This window comes from Diabrotica virgifera, chromosome 1 (assembly GCF_917563875.1).
Source record: "Diabrotica virgifera virgifera chromosome 1, PGI_DIABVI_V3a".
Taxonomy (NCBI): Eukaryota; Metazoa; Arthropoda; class Insecta; order Coleoptera; family Chrysomelidae; genus Diabrotica; species Diabrotica virgifera.
The window spans coordinates 207,343,961-207,366,484 of record NC_065443.1 but is presented as its reverse complement, the minus strand read 5'-3'; the positions used below and the strand labels follow the sequence as shown (position 1 = coordinate 207,366,484).

The 22,524-nt window shown below is 34.3% G+C and overlaps 1 protein-coding gene across 1 annotated transcript; it reads right to left on the bottom strand.

The window, feature by feature from the left end:
- Positions 1 to 14,264: 14,264 nt before the first annotated feature.
- On the bottom strand, positions 14,265 to 18,223 carry LOC126882001 (myrosinase 1-like). The gene is made up of 2 exons (XM_050646769.1): positions 15,911 to 18,223; positions 14,265 to 15,848 (listed from the first exon to the last, which is right to left on the bottom strand). The coding sequence occupies exons 1-2, from the start codon at positions 16,389 to 16,391 to the stop codon at positions 15,745 to 15,747; spliced, it is 585 nt and encodes a 194-aa protein (XP_050502726.1). The 5' UTR covers positions 16,392 to 18,223; the 3' UTR covers positions 14,265 to 15,744.
- Between the last annotated feature and the right edge of the window lie 4,301 nt (positions 18,224 to 22,524).

Genomic DNA, 22,524 nt, shown 5'->3' with positions numbered 1-22,524 from the left:
AGCGTGACACCGACTAAAGTCGGTGCCTCGCTGCCCGGAACACACATTTTTAGGACACAAGTCCAAAATCAAGTCAAATAGGGAGAAAAGCTCTTCTAGCTACCCATAAAGTAATACAGAGGATGTGTTCCATTACCCAGTGCATCCAAGGTAACGTTCAGTACAAAGCCTCCTAAGGGTAAAAACATGCCGAAGATACATGGATAGCGCGGTGTAGGTCGCGATCGCGGTCGCTACATGGATATCAAAACAAACCTTCATTTTCTTATGAGATCGCACATACCAAGGATGTGTCACCAGTTCACCCTCGCGACCTTGCATCGCGGTTTACAGCGATGTCGATGCCAAAACAGGATACGGAAAGTATCTTTGGTAAGGGTAAAAGCATGCCGAAGATACATGGATGAGCTCGATGTAGGTCGCGATCGCGGTCGAAGTTTACATCGATGACTGGCAGAACATACCGAAGATACTTTCCGTATCCTGTTTTGACATCGACATCGCTGTAAACCGCGATGCAAGGTCGCGAGGGTGAACTGGTGACACATCCTTGGTATGTGCGATCTCATAAGAAAATGAAGGTTTGTTTTGATATCCATGTAGCGACCGCGATCGCGACCTACACCGCGCTCATCCATATATCTGCGGCATGCTTTTATCCTTATTCGTTATGTACTGCGATGGGGAGGGGTGGTGGTACAGCTTGGGGGGGATCAGATAGATACGGGGTCAGGTTACGCAGTGTGACCGGTTTGATCTTCGGACATGTGGGTCTCACTGTTCCATTTGAACACACATATTGTTCCCGAGGCTGGGGTTGTACGAGTATCTGTGTATGTGTGTGGGATGGGGGGCGCCTGTGCTAGTTTTGCAGGCGGGCACCTTATACCCTAGCGCCGGCACTGATTGGTCCAAAAAAGGCCTAACCCAGACATCCAAAGTAAAAGCTTTCATTCAACACCAAATTGTTCTATATGGTCCACGTATTGTTCAGTAAAAAGTTACACCATTTTGAGCGGCCGGTTTGGGGGGGAGATGGGGGAGAAGTCGGTAAATTAGTAGTTTTTTTAGATTTTGCGTCAATACTTCTAAAACTATGCATTAGCGTAAAGAAAAATTTTCTACATAAAATTTAAAACAAAAAAGGCTCTATACATAATTGTTATAAAATCAACGGTTCCAGAGTTACGGAGGGTGAAAAGTGGAGGTTTTCGATACTTTTTATATTTACCGATTTCTCCACCCTCTCCCCCCCCCCCCAAACCCGACACTCAAAATGGTGTGACTTTTTTCTGAACATTATGCGGACCATATAGAACAACTTGGTGTTGGAGGATAACTTTCATTTTGGATATTTGGGTTTTTGGTCAGGGCCGGCGATAACGGGCCTGCAAGGGATGCACTGCAGGCGGGCGCCTCTGCGGGAGGGTGCCAAAATGAGCTTTTTTCTGCTAGTGTTATAGAAAATACTAAAATAGAAAAATTAATTTTTTAAATGTTTAAATTCCAGCCCAAATACCCTAATCTGGGTACAGCTTGGGGGTCAGATAGGTACCACTCCATTATGGAGTATGATTGATTTGATCTTCGGGCATGTGGGTCCCACTTAGAGGCTAGAGCCTTATACAAGTGTGTGTGTGGGGGGGGGGGCGCCTGTGCTTGTTTTGCAGGAGGGCACCTCATGCCCTAGCGCCGGTTTTTGGTATAATTATACCATACATTGCCCAAAAAATATAAAAAGTATCGAAAACCTCGACTTTCACCCTCCGTAACTCTGGAACCGTTAATTTTATAACAATTATGTATCGAACATTTTTTGTTTTAAATTTCATGAAGAACATTTTTGTGTATAGCATTGTTTACGTTAAAGCATAGTTTCAGAAATATTGACGAGAAGCCTAAAAAAACTACTAATTTACCGACTTCTCCCCCATCTCCCTCTCAAACCGGACGCTCAAAATGGTGTAACTTTTTACTGAACAATATGTGGACCATACAAAACAATTTGGTGTTGAATGAAAACTTTTATTTTGGATGTCTGGGTTAGGCCTTTTTTTGGACCAATTATACTATACTACCTCTGTAACTTTTGAACCGTTCATTTTAGAAGGGTTATGCATAGGGCCTTTTATATTTTGAAATTTAATGTAGAACAATTTTGTATCGAGGGTTGTTCATGCTAAACCGCATAGTTTTAGAAATATTGACGAAAAACTTAAAAAACTACGAATTTACAGATTTCTGCCCCCTCACCCCCCCCCCCAAAGCCGACGCTCAAAATGGTGTGACTTTTTTCTGGACATTGTGTGGACCATATAGAACAATTTGGTGTTGAAGGATAACTTTCACTTTGGATGCCTGGGTTATGCCATCTTTTGGATCAACTATACTATACTATTAGAATTCGAAATATTTTTACGTAAAATATACTTACCTACCTACATATAACTAAAACTCACAATTAACAAAAATCTATTCTTTCAAAGAGGCCAACAACGTATACAACACAACAAATAATATTATAATAAATTAACTATCAATAAACACTACTTTCCTAAGAAACAACAAAAACGAATCCTTAAATTAACACACTACTGCACTGAACATATATCGATAAAGATGACAGAACAGATTAGAGAAAATCTGACGCAGGTTTGTCAAAATGACAGTGATAATTTCTCTATGTTGTCTAATTAGTTATTTAGTTATAATATGTTCGATTTCTTGTTAGAAATAAAAAATTTTAGTAGTTCCAAGATTACACAAAATCTAGGCATGGGATAAAAAAGTTTATTTGAAGAAAGTTTTTTTTCTTTTTATTGGCGGTACAAGCTCCTTTTTTCAATATTTTATTTAGTTATAGGCTAATTTCCACGTACTAACATATTTCTGAAATTGGGCTCTGTACCCCCATTCTTTATTATATTACGAATATGTGTGCCAAATATCTCGATAAAATATTCAAAATTAGTTCATGGAACGCGTTTGTTGCTACCTGTTGATCGCTACTGTAGCCTCTTAATAACCTATATGTTTCCTGCAGCCGATTTTGTTGATATATATATATATAGTTATAAACAAATGAAAATCAAAAAACAGTAAATTTTCGCTTTTTTCGTCTATTACTAAAAAGTGAAACATTCTAAACAAATTTGAGAATAAGAAACTCAAAAACCATATAAAAAACTTCAATATGGCGTTCACTAAATATGTCTATCCTTATTTTTTTCTTAGAAAATTACAAAATAAATCATAAATTGTGAGATTTTATAAATGTTCATAACTTATTTAAAAATTAAATTAGAGCCTTCTTATTACAAGGAATACTGAGACTTTTTGTGCTTAAATTATATTTTTAATTTCAACGCAATTGGTCAAATAGTTTAAAAGTTATTTAATTTGTTTATCTCAAATTCATTTTTTGCAACACTATAAGTCAGAAAATTATGAGGCTACAGTAATACTTCGAACAGTTTATGAAAGAAGAACATTTATACTATTAATTTAATTTAAAAAAATGACAAAAAGTAATTCTAAATACTGCAAAATTATTTTGCAAAAACATGTCGATTTTCTGCTTATTTATAAACAATTATAATAACTTTTTAACCGTTACCCGTAGAAAAATTATTTTTTTATATTTAGAAAGACTGAATTTTTATACACATTTAGAAAGAAAAACAATTGTCTTACAGGACAATTAGGGACAAAGTTAGCCTCCCTTTTTTTAATTCACATGTCCTTGCAAAATAATTTTGCAATATTTACAATTATATTTTGTCATTTTTTTAATTAAATTAATAGTGCAAATCTTCTTCTTTCATAAAATATCCAAAGTATTACTGTAACTTCGTCATTTTATGACTTATAGTGTTGCAAAAGAAATTAAGTTGGGATAAACAAATTAAATAACTATTAAAATATTTGACCAATTGCTTTAAAATTTAGGGTAAGATTTAAGCACCAGAAGTCTCAGAATTCCGTGTAACAAGAAGGTTCTAAGTTAATTTTTACATAAGTTATGAATATTTATATAAACTCAAAATTTATTTAGTTTTTACTTGTTCTGTATGATTCAAAATTTATGATTTATTTTGCAATTTTCTAAGCAAGAAATAAGGATAGACATATTCAGCGAACGCCAAAATGAAGTTTTTTACACGATTTATGACTTTCTTACTCTCAAATTTGTTTAAAATGCTTAACTTTTTGGTAATAGAAGAAAAATATATTATATTATCAAAATCGGCTGCAGGAAACATATACCACTTTAATACAATTAACTAATATTTGTGCAAAAATACAATTTAACCATATCGTGAAGATCAAATACAGACAATAGTTTTTGGATTAATAAAATAGAATGACAAATTAATCTTGTTTTGGCAAGTTGTATATTACATTCGTCATTCAGAGATATTTTGATTCATATTCCCATCATATTCGAAACCCGTCCAATCTACGACAAAAATTAATTGGCAACCTCGCACAATCATAACCTACAACTACAAGAAAAACATCAAAAATATGGTGCAAAATTTATTATTTGGTTAAATTTTAGCAATATTTCATTATAATCCAGTATTTTAATAAAGAATATGAAACATTTCGACATAATATAAAAAAAATAAAAAGTGAGTAGTAATATATATTTCTACTTTCCAAAAATATGTCTCAAATTAGTAACAGTTTAATCCTCTGACACCTTAAATTATTTAAACTCTTGCCTACATTGGATTTATTTTATTTAAAATTATGGAAATAAAAGGCAAATATTCAGCACCTAGTTTATTATTAGATGGATCCTAGACTTCCAAACAAACTGATAGAATATATTGCACATTTTATTGGAAATACAACATCAAATGATCCATATCATTCCAGTTATGTACAACAATATTTCCAAAGGTTTACAAAGTAAAGATAATTAATCCAGATGCTACTTTAACAGGTAATGAAAATTAAATCTCTTCATTTTTGTGAATTATGGGTTTATTGAAGTTGAAATAGGCAAATTTGTACTTTAATAGTGAAGTTTTTATCAAAATTATTTTACTTAAAAGTTAGTCTCTTCAAAAATTTAAAATCTCTTAACAAGATTACCTTGTTCTCTTCCTTAACTCAAATTCTGTATCTTTCTTCTCCATCAAAACCAATCAAATATAATTTTTGTCCATCGTCTTTCTTGTTCGCACTGGAACATGTGCATACCAGGTTGTAGCTATGATTATAAGGTGACATTCTAGGTTTCTTACCTATCCATAGCCCATGTGGAATTTTCCATTTCACCATTGACTTTTCTGTTCGATTAAGGATATAAATTGCTGTACCAGCTAGTTCTGTCCATAAATGTTCAGGAAACCATACTTCAGAATTGGAGTACATATATGTTCTGACCATTTCAACAATAGCATGATTTTCTTGTTTACTAGAACCATTTTGATCAGGTGATTAAGGAACAGTTAATCCCCAAGTGATTCCATTTTCTCTTAAAATTCTTCTGACATCTTCATTGTTGAATTCTCCACCATTATCACTGAGTAGTTCCTTAATCTTATGTCCTTGAGTTTTAGTATGAGCGATCATAGTGTTCAAAACGATTTTTGCTGTAACAGATATCCATAACGGACTCTGGTGAAATTTCTTCTCCAAGACATTTCAAATGGACCACAGATGTCAGTTGAAATTAATGCTTAAGGTGAAGTTACAGCATCTCTTGTACCAAAAGGGAGACAGTGGGCTTTACCATAAATGTAGGGCTCACATGCGTATCTTTCAAGCTTGATATTTATCTTAAGGTCATTCTTGAGCTTCTTGCACACGTTTCATATCTTGATGTCCCTATCGCTCATGATATGATACAGCTGCAACAAGGAACTCGCATTGTCTTCTGCAATGTTAATCTCATTCAATATTTTTTTCTTGTGAAATCATTGCTTCAATGGCACATTTGTTCCAGTAATAACATTTTTTTATTAATTGCTACTTGACAGTGTGTAACAGTAGATCTAAAAACACTGTTGGAATTTTTGTCTTGCACTGTTTGGTGAATTGGTCACATGTCTTGTTGCTTGGTTGTCAAACCATCAAGCATCTTTTGCATTTATATTATCAACCTCATATGCTTCTTGTGAAACTATCATCAGGATAATATTGTTAGTGTTTTCTTGGCTCAATTCTAGATTTGTTTTTGGATTTGGAGGTGGTCCATCGCCTCTGTCCATTTTCTGCAAACTTTGACCCAATGTCCTTTTTTTACAGTAATTGCAGAAATGATTGAATGTAGTGGGTTTGTTTGGTTTGTGGTAAACCACTAGGTCGATTTTTTGACCATGTATTAGCACATTCACTGACAACGCTGTCATTGTATACACGTATTGTTATGGAGCAAATGACTTCATATGCAGTCATGACTGTGAATGTGTTAAATAGGGATAATGCATATCAAAAAATGTTAATTAAAAAGAAAATAACTTCCGTTTTGGCTATTATAGCTTCTGAATTGCTATTATATTGCTAACAATCATTTTTGGTAAAATTCCATTCAAATCCACTTAGTTGAGAAACTGGTTCATCAAGAGTTTTATCTTTATCATTAGTTAATACAATATAGTAAAATCACATAAGCAATGCAGTAGATGTAAACATATAAGTTGACAGCAGTGTTGTCATCAGCCATGAATGAGAACAAGATCATATTTCCGTTCAGTTTTTGAATAACAGTTATGTACTTGTACAATCACGTAAATTATTCATTAATTTAAATAATTAATAGGATTATTTTTTCACTATCTATGTATTCAGTGATTAGAACAATTTATCTTCTTCTTCTTAAGGTGCCTATGCGTTCCAGATGTTGGTGATCAGCATGGCTATCTTTACTTTGCTTGCTGCTCTTCTGAATAGAACAATTTATATACTATAGAATAGAAACTAATAATCGAGAAAAAATTATATAAATATTTTAATAATATAGTGTTGTTGTGGAATGTTGAACATCTTTAACAACTTAAATCGTTTACATACACTGCATCGCTTATTGTAAGTTAGATTAGAGTTGAAGCTTTCATACTGATAAGGTAAAATATGTAAAATTTTGCATATAATCATTACATCTGGTACCTTACTTAGTTGCTTCATTTCAAGCCCATTATTTAGCTCTTTGAAAATTCGCTTTAACTTTACAATACGTGTTGACACATCTCATCTTCAATATTCCACAATAAAGAAAAGAAATCTGAGCAAAGTTTAAACAACTGATCTTTCGATGAGGCTTCAAACTATTGCTTCAGAGTGAAATAAATCAATAAAATACAATATAATGATTTTGCTGTATCCATTTTTTCCTCAGTCTGCCTTTTATTTTTTGTAGTATTCCTTGTTTTGTGAATTTTCCTTGTTAGTCTACTAGGTTTCATTCTCATCAGATGTCCATACCAGTTTAATTGTCTCTTTATTATTTTATTCATTATTAAGTAGTTCCTCTTTAGTTATCCCTAAAAGTAGGTAAAATAAAAGTATATTTCTTTTTATTTTTTCAGAAAATAAAGGCCATAAAATTTGGAAAAGAATGTGAGGATAATGGAATTTCAGTATGTGGAGATGACTTTACTGTCAAGGTCAAGTGCCGTTGCAAGTTCACAGAGTCCAAATCATTAGTTAATGATATGTTTTATAGGAACTATATCCTATATCATATATTTTAATGAAAGACAAAAAAGGACGACTGAAAACAAAGCACGATTATTACAACCAAATTCAAGGCAACTTATAATTAATAAAAAGGAAGGGGTGCCACCTAGTGATCTGGATGCCTTCAGAATCGATCATTTATGATGTCGGTATTGAAGAATGCTGGGAAAATAATATAAAATTGTTGAAAACATTTTCTTTGAATAAATAAGTATATAGATACCATTTTTATGTGGAAATAAAGCACTTTAAAATTACATTTTTTGTTTGTTTTATGTAGAATAATTTTTAATTTAGAATAATTTTTTATTTGCATAAACATATCTAAACATATACATATTGAAGATAGCAAAAATAGAAATTTATTATTTTTATTTTCCAGATTACATGCATAAAACAATTTTGATTTTAAAATGTTACTTGAAACTAATTAACTAGCTCATTGAATTAATTCATTCACTGATTCATTCTACAATATTTATTTCCATAATGAATGATAAAAAGAAAAATTAAAGAAGTGACTCTAATTATGTTACTGAACCCAATTGTGTTGCAAATTTCTAAGTAGATGTGGTTACCCATATTAAAAGAGTAAATCAATTGAAAGAAAATACCATGATTAGTAAGTCAATAACATATCAAGGATACATAATTTATATTTTAAAATAACATACATATAAAATCAAACTTTGGTGTTAATTTTGAGAGTAAACTAAATGTAAGATCAAATATGGGCCATTCAACGAATATAAATATGACTCTCTTGGATTATCTCAACAACAAATATTTTACTGAGCAACATAAGAAGTACGAAAGTAAATGGCCCTAGTAATTATTCCAATAAACAACAATGTAATTTTCAATTTACTTTCGTTCTTCATATTTTGCGCAGTAAAATATTCGTTATTGAGATAATCCAAGAGAGTTGTATATTCATAGAATGACCCATACTTACATGTCGGAATAGTATAATGGAGTTTTTTTCTAGTGATTTACTGTGTGACCCCTAACATGAGAATGTTACTGTCATCATTGCATGTGTTTTTTAAAGTCAAATCACATGCTATGATTTTTCTGACATGTATTCTTCCTTTAGCAATTATTGGTTTGGTGCAAATTGAGCAGTTGCTAAAAGAGTCCATTTTTTGAACTTACACCTGAAGGAAACAAATGGGAAACTAAAAATCATTTATCAGCAATTATTAAGTCACCTGATACCATCTGCTGCAATATACATACCAATTTTTTTTACTATCTTCTTGTCAAATACTGAACCTTACTTGCATAAGTAACTACCCCATTGAGAGCCACTCCAATTAGACATTTTAAAGTATTTCTATGTTTATATGAGCTATATGTTACTCAATCTGCTTTTCCAATTTTTTGGTTGGTTACAATAGATTTCGGTGCAGTCTAAAATTATTCTACAATTTATAAAAAATTTGAATCATTTTGGCATACAATAAGTTCTTTTTATTCCTGCTGTGAATATCCTTCATAATATTTTAAAATAATATTTCATGTAGGATGCTTAAACCAGGTTCAGTAGGATGAAATCCTCATTGAAATTTTAAATATAATGCCTAAATATTCATTCACAAGATTTAGTTTCAATTTCATCAATTTAAATAGTAACTGATCAATTTTAGGTACATTGACCACAGCTCAATCTTGATAAAAATTAATTGACATCAGTCTAAACTCATATTATAAACACATAAATACATCTTTGCATGGTAAACCAGTACAGTTCGTCCGCTCTACCTTTTCCCATGTGTCACGATTTATTTTCAAACAAATTAAGTCAAAACCTAAAGTGAAACGTACACTGATGTGTGTAGTATATAGTATAAGTATACAAAATGTATATATACACATTGACATTCGTTTCACTTTAGGTTTTGACTTAATTTGTTTGAAAATTAAGTCAAAACGGAAAAGTTGTGACGCATGGGAAAAGTTAGAGCGGACGAACTATATAAAACACAATTTTCTCATCACTACTTTCAGTACATCCAAATAAAAAACAAGAAGACTACTTTGCAATATTTACTGCTTCTTGAAGTACTTTGACATTCTACAAACAGTCATTTTCACCTTCCATAGTTGCAACCAAAGGAGTAGAAACTGAGTAGCTTCGTTGGCAGTGCCGGGTTGACTTTCTTCTTCATTTCTCACTGGAGAAGTAGGTGGATTTGCAACGAGAGGTACTGGGTCCTGGTAAAGGCCTCCTGGAAAGTACTGACTAATTTTTCATTTTTCACATTTTGAATTTGATTTCTACAAAATTTCAATACATTGCCGTGATCATATTGATGATGAAATATTGAATTCGTTTCCAAGTGCCAGCATTGGACCAAGAAACAAATTCAACATAAAATCGCCAATATCAACACAGCGAGCATGAGACCTTTATGGGTCCTTGTATTCTGCTCCTCTGCATCAGTAAATTAAAAAGGAATGAACTTCGGTATAAACACTTTATTTTCTCATTTTATTATGGTCACAATTCAAGATCTACATTTTAGAACTAATGAAGTTATTTTATATAAAAATAGTCTCTCTGTTTACAGGCAAGCTATAGATTTTATTAAGGAACTTAGCTTGTGGTCTGACGGCTTCTTCCGGTGCTGTCCTGGGTTATTTACACCCCAAGATCTTCTTCAGAAAGTGGCAGATGGTATGTCCAAAAAGAGACAATATGGTCACTGGATGATTGCCTGTGGAACTGTTAATTTTCCGACTATTCTCATTGGATGGTTGCCTGGGTAACTGTTAATTTTCTATAATACTCATATTTGAGGGTTAGGGTCATTTCCTTCTCCTGGGTGCCTAGAAGAGAAATTGAGATGTAGACAACTGCAACATAAATTTATAAAGGGCCTCTACCACCCAACCTAACAAAACCTTAATATTCCCTGTCGGCAGTACAGAAAAATTTACAGGTTACTTTTGAACTAAAATGTTTTAAAAATGAAGAACCATTTTCAATTTCGTTGCAAAACGAAAATACAGCCGAACAATATTCCAGTCCAATCAGAGAGTGCTGCAAGCACCTCTACCGGTTTCGAAACTTATTAGTCTCTCATCAGGAGGCACATATGCTGCTCTCCCTGATCCAACCAAAACAAACCCCAGCGTGCAGTCCCGAATTGCAACGAACGAAATGGCATAGATGCCCTAGCGGCAACTGCTAGCAAAAGACTAAGTTTTCACTCTAATGGCACATAGCATATCCCACCAGAATGAAAACAATGGGAACCTTCTCTGGTAACACCTCCGAGGCTTCTACAATTTGCAAGCCATACGGATGCTGAGACTAAGGAAGATGAGGGAATTCTACAATTTACAATTCACGTCCCATCTGCTCAGCGCGGTAAAGTTCCAACGAGACTGGTTCCCTTCATACTCCACACAGAGTAAATGTAAATCAAAAATGAATAACCATTTTCAATTTCGTTGCAAAACAAAACCTTAATATTCCCTGTCGGCAGTACAGAAAAATTTACAGGTTACTTTTGAACTAAAATGTTTTAAAAATGAATAACCATTTTCAATTTCGTTGCAAAACGAAAATACAGCCGAACAATATTCCAGTCCAATCAGAGAGTGCTGCAAGCACCTCTACCGGTTTCGAAACTTATTAGTCTCTCATCAGGAGGCACATATGCTGCTCTCCCTGATCCAACCAAAACAAACCCCAGCGTGCAGTCCCGAATTGCAACGAACGAAATGGCATAGATGCCCTAGCGGCAACTGCTAGCAAAAGACTAAGTTTTCACTCTAATGGCACATAGCATATCCCACCAGAATGAAAACAATGGGAACCTTCTCTGGTAACACCTCCGAGGCTTCTACAATTTGCAAGCCATACGGATGCTGAGACTAAGGAAGATGAGGGAATTCTACAATTTACAATTCACGTCCCATCTGCTCAGCGCGGTAAAGTTCCAACGAGACTGGTTCCCTTCATACTCCACACAGAGTAAATGTAAATCAAAAATGAATAACCATTTTCAATTTCGTTGCAAAACGAAAATACAGCCGAACAATATTCCAGTCCAATCAGAGAGTGCTGCAAGCACCTCTACCGGTTTCGAAACTTATTAGTCTCTCATCAGGAGGCACATATGCTGCTCTCCCTGATCCAACCAAAACAAACCCCAGCGTGCAGTCCCGAATTGCAACGAACGAAATGGCATAGATGCCCTAGCGGCAACTGCTAGCAAAAGACTAAGTTTTCACTCTAATGGCACATAGCATATCCCACCAGAATGAAAACAATGGGAACCTTCTCTGGTAACACCTCCGAGGCTTCTACAATTTGCAAGCCATACGGATGCTGAGACTAAGGAAGATGAGGGAATTCTACAATTGACAATTCACGTCCCATCTGCTCAGCGAGGTAAAGTTCCAACGAGACTGGTTCCCTTCATACTCCACACAGAGTAAATGTAAATCAAAAATGAATAACCATTTTCAATTTCGTTGCAAAACGAAAATACAGCCGAACAATATTCCAGTCCAATCAGTTCGTTGCAATTCGGGACTGCACGCTGGGGTTTGTTTTGGTTGGATCAGGGAGAGCAGCATATGTGCCTCCTGATGAGAGACTAATAAGTTTCGAAACCGGTAGAGGTGCTTGCAGCACTCTCTGATTGGACTGGAATATTGTTCGGCTGTATTTTCGTTTTGCAACGAAATTGAAAATGGTTATTCATTTTTGATTTACATTTACTCTGTGTGGAGTATGAAGGGAACCAGTCTCGTTGGAACTTTACCGCGCTGAGCAGATGGGACGTGAATTGTAAATTGTAGAATTCCCTCATCTTCCTTAGTCTCAGCATCCGTATGGCTTGCAAATTGTAGAAGCCTCGGAGGTGTTACCAGAGAAGGTTCCCATTGTTTTCATTCTGGTGGGATATGCTATGTGCCATTAGAGTGAAAACTTAGTCTTTTAAAATGTTTTAATTGAAACACCCCTTAATCAGAAAATACAATTTTCTGTTAAATTAATTGAATCGCGAATATTTCTATAAAGTTAACAAATTTTTAAGCCATTAAATGAAACTTGAGAAATTATTATTTAACATAACTGCCGATATATCAATGAATTAGGATTAACAGAAAATAAATACCCCACAAATATTTTCTTTACCTAATTGGATGAATCAAATTATCAAACAAATATATTATGCAAATTAGCAAATGAGTTAGTCAATTAATAAAAATGTGAACAGAAAATTAAGCAATATAATCAGAAAACCAACTAGGTTTGTTTAGGTTTCACTTGGCAGAATCTATACAAATGAACCTGAATGAGACCGGCTCATATTTATACGAGCAAAAGAAATTACCTGAAGGTTAATATTAGCAGATAGGGAAGTAGGTATTTCTATTAAGACAAAATTACAAAAAATTAAGCACTTGATAAATAATTTGTTTTGGAATAAAATATATAAAGAGAATGACTGTTTTACTGGAAATAATTTATAATGAAAATGGCCAGCTAAAATAGTATTTTCTCAATAAATACTATACTAAATTTACAATCAAGATATAGTAGAAATAAACAAGCCAAGACACATTATATGCTACACTAGGAGCACTCCTGAATCATAATTTACAATGTATAAACTTTAGAAATAATGATTTGGGATTTACAATGTATATACATTGTAAATTCTGTGCTCTGTGCGTAAAGCGAATTAAGTCCAAAAATGGTCGAAATTAGAAAATGCATTATCTGTATGTTAGAATTTGATATCTACATGTGTGTATAATTTGTCAAGTCCAATTCCATTTCTAAACTGAGATATTAAGGAAAAACAATATGTGTAAATCGTGTTAAGTCCGGAACTTAGACGCATGATTATTTAAGAAACAGGAAGACTCAGTGTGTTAAGTCCCACAATTTTGGGACTTAACACACTGTACACTAATGAGTTATTAAGTGCGCCACGGGACGTTGCAAACTTTAAACGCGTTTATCTCAAAACGGTGTTTTAGGACTAAACTCTCTTTACGCACAGAGCACAGAATTATGATTCGGGAGTGCTCCTAGTAGCATTTAACGTGTCTTGGTTTGTTTATTTTTACTGCATTTTGATTGTAAATTTAGCATATTTGAGATAATGGAAATAAATTTTGGAATTTAGGTGTACAAAATTGAAAATTTATATACCAGGCGGACAAAGTAAATATAAATGGACCAACACATATATTATAATACTAAAAATAAAAATCAACACGGCGAACTGAGAGGACCTCTAAAAAGTAGCAGATTTGCACTCTACAACATTGCAACAGATATTTCAACACAAGTAATAGCTATTTGTATAACAAGGGAGGAAAGTGCTACTTTTCCTCCCGAGAATGAAGTTTACTGCCCGACGCGTAGCGGAGGGCAGTAATCATTCAAGGGAGGAAAAGGCACTTTACTCCCATGTTATACATATGGTTTTTCCACCTTCCTCAAATAACAAGTCATTTTTTTATTTTTACTTAATATATTTATGTAACTAACCAACAAAATTTATTAGAACTAAAACCAACAAGTAGGTACATTATAACTGTCAACTGTCAAATATAAGTCAAATTATTAATGTAAACATTGTTAAATCAGAATAACAATCTACTGTTTTTTACCATTCTGCAAAATACAGAGTGTTTTTAAATAAACGTTAAAATCTATAGATACTTACGTAATAGAAAATAGATATTGTACAGGGCGTCAATAAGTTATATTTCATGAATGAAATACCATGACGTCACTTTCACTTTTCCTCCCTAGGGAGGAAAAATATTTTCCTCCCTAGGGAGGAAAAGTACAACTTTGCTCCCTACAATCAGGTCCGGAAAAGTATACTTTCGGTAGAGGTAGGTGGAAAAATTATTTACTTTAGTCTTTTAATTTGGATGTAAAGGTTGATTGTCCGTCAAAAAACCTTTGGCTTTGTTGTGCTCAAAAATTATTGGGCCATTTTGTTGGTCAGAATTCAGAAAATGGCAAGAGCAAACCAACAAAGAATAGACAGATGGTTCCCTATCTTTCCGTCTGTGAATCAATAATTATAAAACGATAAATTCAGTTCTTTCTCTTCACTATATTTTCTTACCTTAGTAATGAAATCAATGTCTTCTTTTTAACCAGATCTTGGGGAACAAGAAAGAATCTACATATCACATATCCCTCTTTCTCAATATTGTGTACAATCCGGGGCAAAGCACATTACCATTTTTATTATACAAAATAGAATGGTTCACAAAAGTTTGTAAACTTTGCTTGGTGAATATCACTAAAGAACTATATTTCATAGAAATTTAAGACCGAATTATGGTGGTATTATGTTAAAAACACTATACTTAAGCAGAAAAAGCTGCAGAGGAAGCAACATTTCAACTTTATAGGAATTAAAAAGGCTTTGAGATTGGGCAAATTCTGGCTTTGCAACTTTTGTTTACATTTATGAAGTCCTTTCTCCTTCTTGACAGTCGTAACCTCACATTTCGGCTGTTAACTTAAAAATCTCTTCCTAAGTTTGTATATTGAAATTATATTTATGTATTATATCAGACATTTTCTACCATATATATTATTTATAGCAAATTTCTTATGATTTATTGATACAATTGTACAAAAGTAGTAGTAATAATTTAAATAATCTCTTGTTTTTGCAATTCACCCATAAGGAATACACATAAGATCGTCCCACAAACAGCCACAGTGTACCACGTGACCATGTGTCAAAGTTAACGCTCCCAGCGGATAGGTTATTATTATAGATGTCCATACTACTCAAAAAATTTGGTTTCGGCCTGGAGGGGGTTGTGTCACCAACAGGATATTTTTTTCCTTATTTCTCTGAACTACACCGCTCCGGGCAATCTCGACCCTCGGCGAACCAATCGGTGGCTGTTGCTATATATGTAGAGGAGCGCATGCCGTATCCACACGGAGCACTGAGCACCAACGTAATGGATACGTACATTAAGATATATTCTGTTCACCAGAACAGAATTGCTGATCTATATTCACAATTTTTTCTTTAATCACTTTACCTCGAACTGAAACTTTGTATCTGCTGCAACTTTATCTTCTTGGCTATCCGAAGCTGGCACATAAGCGCTTGTATCAAGAACAATGGATATTTTTCCTTAAAGAAATACACATTATAAATAATTTAAAAGAATTGTTACAAAGAATGCATCTACGTACCGTTCTGAGTAGGTCTAAATTCTTCATCATATACATGCCAGGCTCTAGCGTGAGCTTTGAGCAAATTATGGGCACAGGTATATTCAAGAAGTCCCTCAGAATGAACAGCGGGTGGATAGTACCTGTAACCGTATCCACCCATACAAGTCTGCCTCGGTTTATTGAAAGTGATCCAGTATTTAACTTTTTCTCCAAAGTTCTGAAAGAGTACTCGGGCGTAATCAGAGAACCAGTGTTGTATATCTGAGTTCTGAAAACCTTCCAGCTTTTCAAGAGTCAGAGGTAGGTCCCAATTGGAGATGGTTACTAAGGGTTCTATATCATTGGCTCTCAGTTCTTTGATGAGCTTTCGGTAGTACGCTATTCCTTCTTCATTAATCTTATTTGGATAACCTAGAAATTCATGGATAAACATTGTTAATAAAGCGCAAAAAAGAGAGGAAGAAGGAAGTATATAGTAGAAAATGTGTCGATCACCCATCGCAGAATAGATTCTTCTAGAGAAATTAGTACAAAGTTATGGATACATTTATTATTTACAACATAATAAGCAAAAACCAATAAAAAAAATACCAACAAAATGGCATCAAAGTATAATTATTCCATCAAAAGGGCCATAAAAACGAGTGCTGTAATCATAGGATTAAATAGGCTAACACCTTCTGTATAGAAAATTTCAGGAGAATACCAAACCTGGGCCCGGATTACGTACACTCGATACGCATCGTATCCGCCATGTTTTACTGTAGCGCCTTATGGGAAAACATGGCGGATACGATGCGTATCGAGTGTACGTAATCCGGGCCCTGATTCAGAAAAAATAGATCGACCATAGATCAGATTTTCACTCTAAGGTAGCTTCTAGAAAAATAATGGGAATTAAATACTACTATCCAGAATATTTTCATATACCTATTACCGACAAGCGTACGACAGCATTAAAAGGAATCATATGTGGAATACAATGTCAGAGCTTTCAGTTCCAAAAATCTTATCCAGCTCGATATGTGTAAATAGATGTAGATTGAGGGTACGGACGGTTAACAAACTGTTAGAATCGATTGAAATCAGCAGTCGCTTAAAACAAGGAGAACCGCTGTCACAACACAACAGTGAACAGCACAATAGAACCCGGGTTGAGCTGCCCCCCGCCCCCTACTTGCAAAAATTAAAAAACAAATAATGCTGATTTATGAGCTTTCATATTCCGCAAATTAAAAATTTTGAGCTCGTTACACTGAGCAGGAATTTAACATTTTAGTGGGGCTGAGTCAGTCCCTACCCACTACCTTAAAAATAGGGATATTGAGTCGATCTTTGCGGCAGAATTACGAGCTATTTATGAGCTCTCGAAGTGATATAGTTTAGATTTTTGAGCTCATTCCCTTCACCCCCAAACAACCCTTTAATTGATTTAACTTAAGAGAAAAATGCTGAGAAAATTTAAAATATATCGTATCGCGGATATAATTCGTATAGCTTATATTATATTCTAAGAATAAACTGTTAAATCACGTGCATTTTGATTATTGAGCTGCAACCCCTTCGCAAGAAAACCACCCCATCGTCCCGGCTTAAGAGAGAATTGTACTTAAAACTACATATCGAATTAAATTAATTATTTGGCGACTACATATCGTTTAATAATTTATGGGCTTCCAAAATACGCGCATTTAGATCATTAAATTGCAATTATTTTTGTACAGTGCAGTCACTGAAGGTAAAAATCAACCATTACCTTAAATTTTGGTGAACCTTCACCGATTTTCACGAAAATCGGTGAGTAGTTAGACAATACCTCAAGAAACAAAGGTGACATGATGCCACCTTGCGCCTTTACCTTGAGGGTGGATACCATCCTTTCTCGGGGGTGAAAATCATTTTACTAAAAATAACTAAAATCAGAAAGTGGGGGTGGATAGGTCACACACTCCGAAAAGATAGTTCCAGTATAGCAAAAACTGCCCTAGAGTGGAATCCCCAAGGAAAAAGAAAAAGAGGTCGCCCAGCACAAACTTGGAGAAGATCCATCATGGACGAGATAAGAAGTCAAGGAAAGTCTCGGAATAAGGTGAAGGCCCTAGCGCAAAATAGAACCCGATGGCGCGTTTTCACTGGAGCTCTATGCTCCACTTAGGAGTTCAAGAATATTAATGGGGACCGCCCCAGCGTCAGCAACAACAGTATTGCAGTGAGTAGTGAAGTAGTGAGTAGTGAGTGTAGTGTCTGGAGCCTCAGGAGACTGAGACCCCGGAAGCCCTGAAGATGACGTCAGAGAGGACGTCGAAAGCTCGGCCTAGAAACCAACGACGCGGTTCAACCCGGAAGCCTGGTGAGTTTAATTTTAATATTAATTCTTTTGTTGATATTGATTTTAGCTTTAAGTTTCATATATATATATATATATATATATATATATATATATATATATATATATATATATATATATATATATATAAATAACTCCACAAATTGATAGAAGGACAAATTATAAGCAAAATTTGTTATAAGTTGCCAAAATAAATCAATACTTTTTGAGTTAATAAAGATCAAAGATTTTAATTTTTTGTGAAAAAAATGCATGTTTTAAAGCGGTTTTTCGTAAATCACTCGCTTTCGTAAAACAAAAAACTAATCGTTACGAAAATTATTGAAGCTAATAAAACATTGAGTAAACTCCTTACTTGAAAAACCTTTTAATATTAATAATTCAAAGTGAGTTACATATTAGGCCGGGCCGAAAAAATTTTTTTCTACTTTTTCTATACGGCTAGTTGCCAAAAGTTGTGACTAGTATTTATATAATGCTATACCAAATTTGGGCCGGTTTAAAAAATAATTAACCGGGCCCTGTGGCCCTTAAAATTTGTTTTTGGGTCACAATTTTTTTTTCAAATTCTTGTACAAGGTTAGTGGCTAAAAATTGGAACTACTATTTATATAATCCTACATCAAATTTGGGCCGGTTTAAAAAGTAATTAACCCGGCCCCCCGGCCTTTAAAGAATTTTTATTTTGTTAAAAAAATGCTGGGGTCTATTAAAAAAGCTTCTGTTGTCATATTCTATGGTTAAGCGAAAAAAAGATAATACAGTCGACAGGAAAAAATACTTAAGCTTTTAAATGCCGTTTTAGAAGATCTAAACTAAATTTTCAAAGATAATACAACGCTGGTCATCGACAAAAATAAAATTCGGAGAGGAGTTAAGGAAAACAGACGGCAACTCCAGCGCGAGAATAAAAATTTAAACAAGTCAATTGAAGAAATACTGTGATGAAAGAAAATATCAAACCATGTCTTCGGAAACGCGAGACGAATTATGAAAACCGAAGACCATAATAGCTTTAATCGAAGGACCCGGTAATTTATATTTTGGGTACTTAGCTCTTAGCCAGTCTCGTGTCATAGATATTGTCGAAGGATATCTATTATTATTTACAAAGCCATAATATAGATCTAAGCAGTTTAAGTGTTATGGGATGTGATGGTACAAATGTCAATACGGCTGGAAGGTGGAATCATTGGAATTATAGAAAGGCGAGTGCATAAACCATTACAGTGAAATGTATGCCCGTTGCACGCTACTGAACTTGCCTTGCGATATTTGCTGCAAAAACTAGATGCCCGCACAAAGGTCCCTATTCATATTCTGAGCTGATTGGATCCCCTCTTCCCAATTGCGAAAAAATGCCTGTTATTAAATTTAAACCCATAGAAGCTCTCCTGCCTCTTGTAAACGAAAATGATCTAAGTCCAGATCAACAGTATTTATTCAAATATAATTATATAGTTTTCTCCAATTATTATAATAATAATAATTTGAGATGGAATATGTTCTCAAAGTTTGGCAGAGAGAAGTCCGGAGAAGATGGCACAAACACGTTGGTTCACGACAGCGAATCGCATTCTTAGAGTTTATGTAGCTACAACTGATCCTTGTAAAAGCTTAAAGATTTTAGCTGAGTTTGTATTACAAGACAAGTATATTCTCGTATGAGGTTTGAGATAAAAACTCAGCCAAGATTAAAATATGGTGCCAGGCATCTATGGAAATTAATACAGGCCTCGAGAGATTTTCCGAGTAATGTCTCATCAATTATCAATAAAGTTATTCAAGACAATGCTTAATTTGCACACCCGGAAGTCATTCAAATTTGTATGTTAACAGATTCACGTTAACATATTAGAGAGGTTGCTGTCAGAAAAATTTTAAAATATAGGAAGGCTGGTATAAAAATTGCGTTTTCATAGTATCCCAAATCCCTAAATCAATTTCGATGCAGAAGATTACATACATCTCATAGTGGGCGGGTGGAACTCGCCATGCAGCTACCTCATCATGATGAGTTCTGGGTTAAATAAATAATAATATACAAAATAATGTTAAATATGTCCATAATAGTTCAATGTAACAACCTTTCATGCCGAATATTGATTCAAGCAAAGAGCTGCACAATTCAGAGCGCAAAAATAGTAAATAAATATGAATTGTTTACCCCTCTTTTATATTTTTAGTCCTGGGGGCTGGTTAAATTTTTTTAAATCATGATGAAAATTTTATAATGAGATAGTGGCATCGATATTAATATTTTCGACACTAGCCCGCCCCAAAAATAAAGCAAAAAAAATTATTTATTTTTAGGCCCCCGGGGGCCCGGTCAAAAATATTTTAATTCGGCCTATGTTTGGTACACAGTATTAGGACTACCATACACAACTTTTTTTACTAGCCCGTTTAAAATTTCCCAAAAAAATTTTTTTTGCCCTTTTTCGGCCCGACCTATTACATATGTACAGGGTGTTTACTAACTTACCTTAGTACAAAAGTTGATAATAACCGAAATACAGGATGTCAAAGTTAAACTTTTATTTTATTTATTCTTAAATAGTTCCTGAGAAGCATAGGATAACAACACGAAATTTGGTACGCGGGGGTTTATTGGGATGAGAAATTTAAATTCGCCAACAAATATGATGTATTACTGAGAGGGCGCCACATACATATTTCAGTGCTCATTTAATACGTTCAGTTTTTTTCATCCCCCACTCTACATACTTTTTGAATCAAAATTTTTATTCTCCCAATATTTTTACTCAAAAAAGGTATACTACATTCATCTCGCTAAACTCAACTGTTTTCGAGATAAACGCATTTTAAATCTGCGATACAACATATTTTTGTACATAATATTGGAGTTAGAATCGAAAAATAAACTTGAAACCAAAAAAATTGCGCCAGTGCTCAAATTTATGTCATTGCATCGCAAATTTCATTTGAAGAAATTTACGGTACATTTTTGTAAATTTTTATGGTTTTACGTTACTTTTTGGGTATAATTACAATGATAATAGCAGAAAATGATGTTGCCTCGGAGATTTAAAATGCATTTATCTCAAAAAAGGTCGAGTTTAACGAGATTAATGTCGTATACCTTATTTATGTAAAAATATTAAGATAATAAAAGTTTTGATTTAAAAATCATATCGAGTGGGTAATAAAAAAAATTGAACCTATATAATGAGCGATAAAAGGCGTATGTGGCGCCCTCTAGGCAACACATCATTTTCGGTGGCAAATTTAGATTTCTCGTTCCAAAAAACCCCCGCTTACCAAATTTCGTATTGTTATCCCATGCCTGTCAGGAAATATGTTTGTTTGCTACTGCTGCTTTCGCTTCCTTTTTCGCCACCATATAGTTCTGTAGTTCTGTGTCGGATCTGGTTTCTTGCCACTTTTTATATAATTTTCCCTTTTTATTTCCCACTTTTATTTTGCCTTGTACCTACTTCGTTTGACCACCACCAAGTCTCTTTATCGTCAAACTTTTTTCTTGACGTTTTACCAAGTATTTCAATAGCAGTCTCTCTAATACTACTGGCCATTATTCTTCAAATTGTATTAGGGCTCCTTTCATGTTCCAACCTATTTTTTTTACTATTCTTCTCCTGAATAGACCTTCTTTCTCATCTTTTAGCATCCACCACTTGATTTTTTGTGGTCTTCTCCGATATTTTTGTTTATTTTCGCTTTCTACTTCGATGTCCAGAACAAGCAGCTTATGTTGTTGGCTCACTATCTCACTAACTATTACCTTGCAGTCCTTGCATTCACGTGTGGCTTCTTTCCTTATCATGAAGTAGTCTATTTGGGATTGATGTTGTCCACTTTTGTAGGTAATAAGTGAGTGTCTCTCTTTTTAAAGAATGTGTTAACAATCGCCATATCCAGTGCTGTTGCTAATTCAAGCATGTCATCTCCAGCTTCATTTCTAGATCCAAAGCCTAATCCCCAATGTATTGCTTCGTATCCTGCCTTGGCCTGGCCCACATGTGCATTGAAATCACCTCCTATAATAACTTTCTCCTCTGATGGAATATCACTCAGGGCGTCTCCTAATTGGTCATAGAAAGCTCTTCTTTTATTCTCACCCAGACCTGTTTGAAGAGCATACACACACAACATTCAATACCTCTTTATCAATTACAAATTTCGCTGACATCATTCTATCACTCCGTCTTACAGCTTCCACTACGTTATCTTTCATTTCACTATCAGCAATTATATCAACTCCATTTCTAGTGTTACTACTCCCTGCATACCACAATTTGTAACC

What these genes read in the sequence shown, in the direction of transcription:
- LOC126882001 (XM_050646769.1), bottom strand. Translation starts at nt 16,391, where the DNA reads ATGGGTGATCGACACATTTTCTACTATATACTTCCTTCTTCCTCTCTT. An exon ending in ATTTAGACCTACTCAGAACG is followed by an intron (nt 15,849 to 15,910) that starts GTACGTAGATGC and finishes TATTTCTTTAAG; the next exon opens with GAAAAATATCCATTGTTCTT.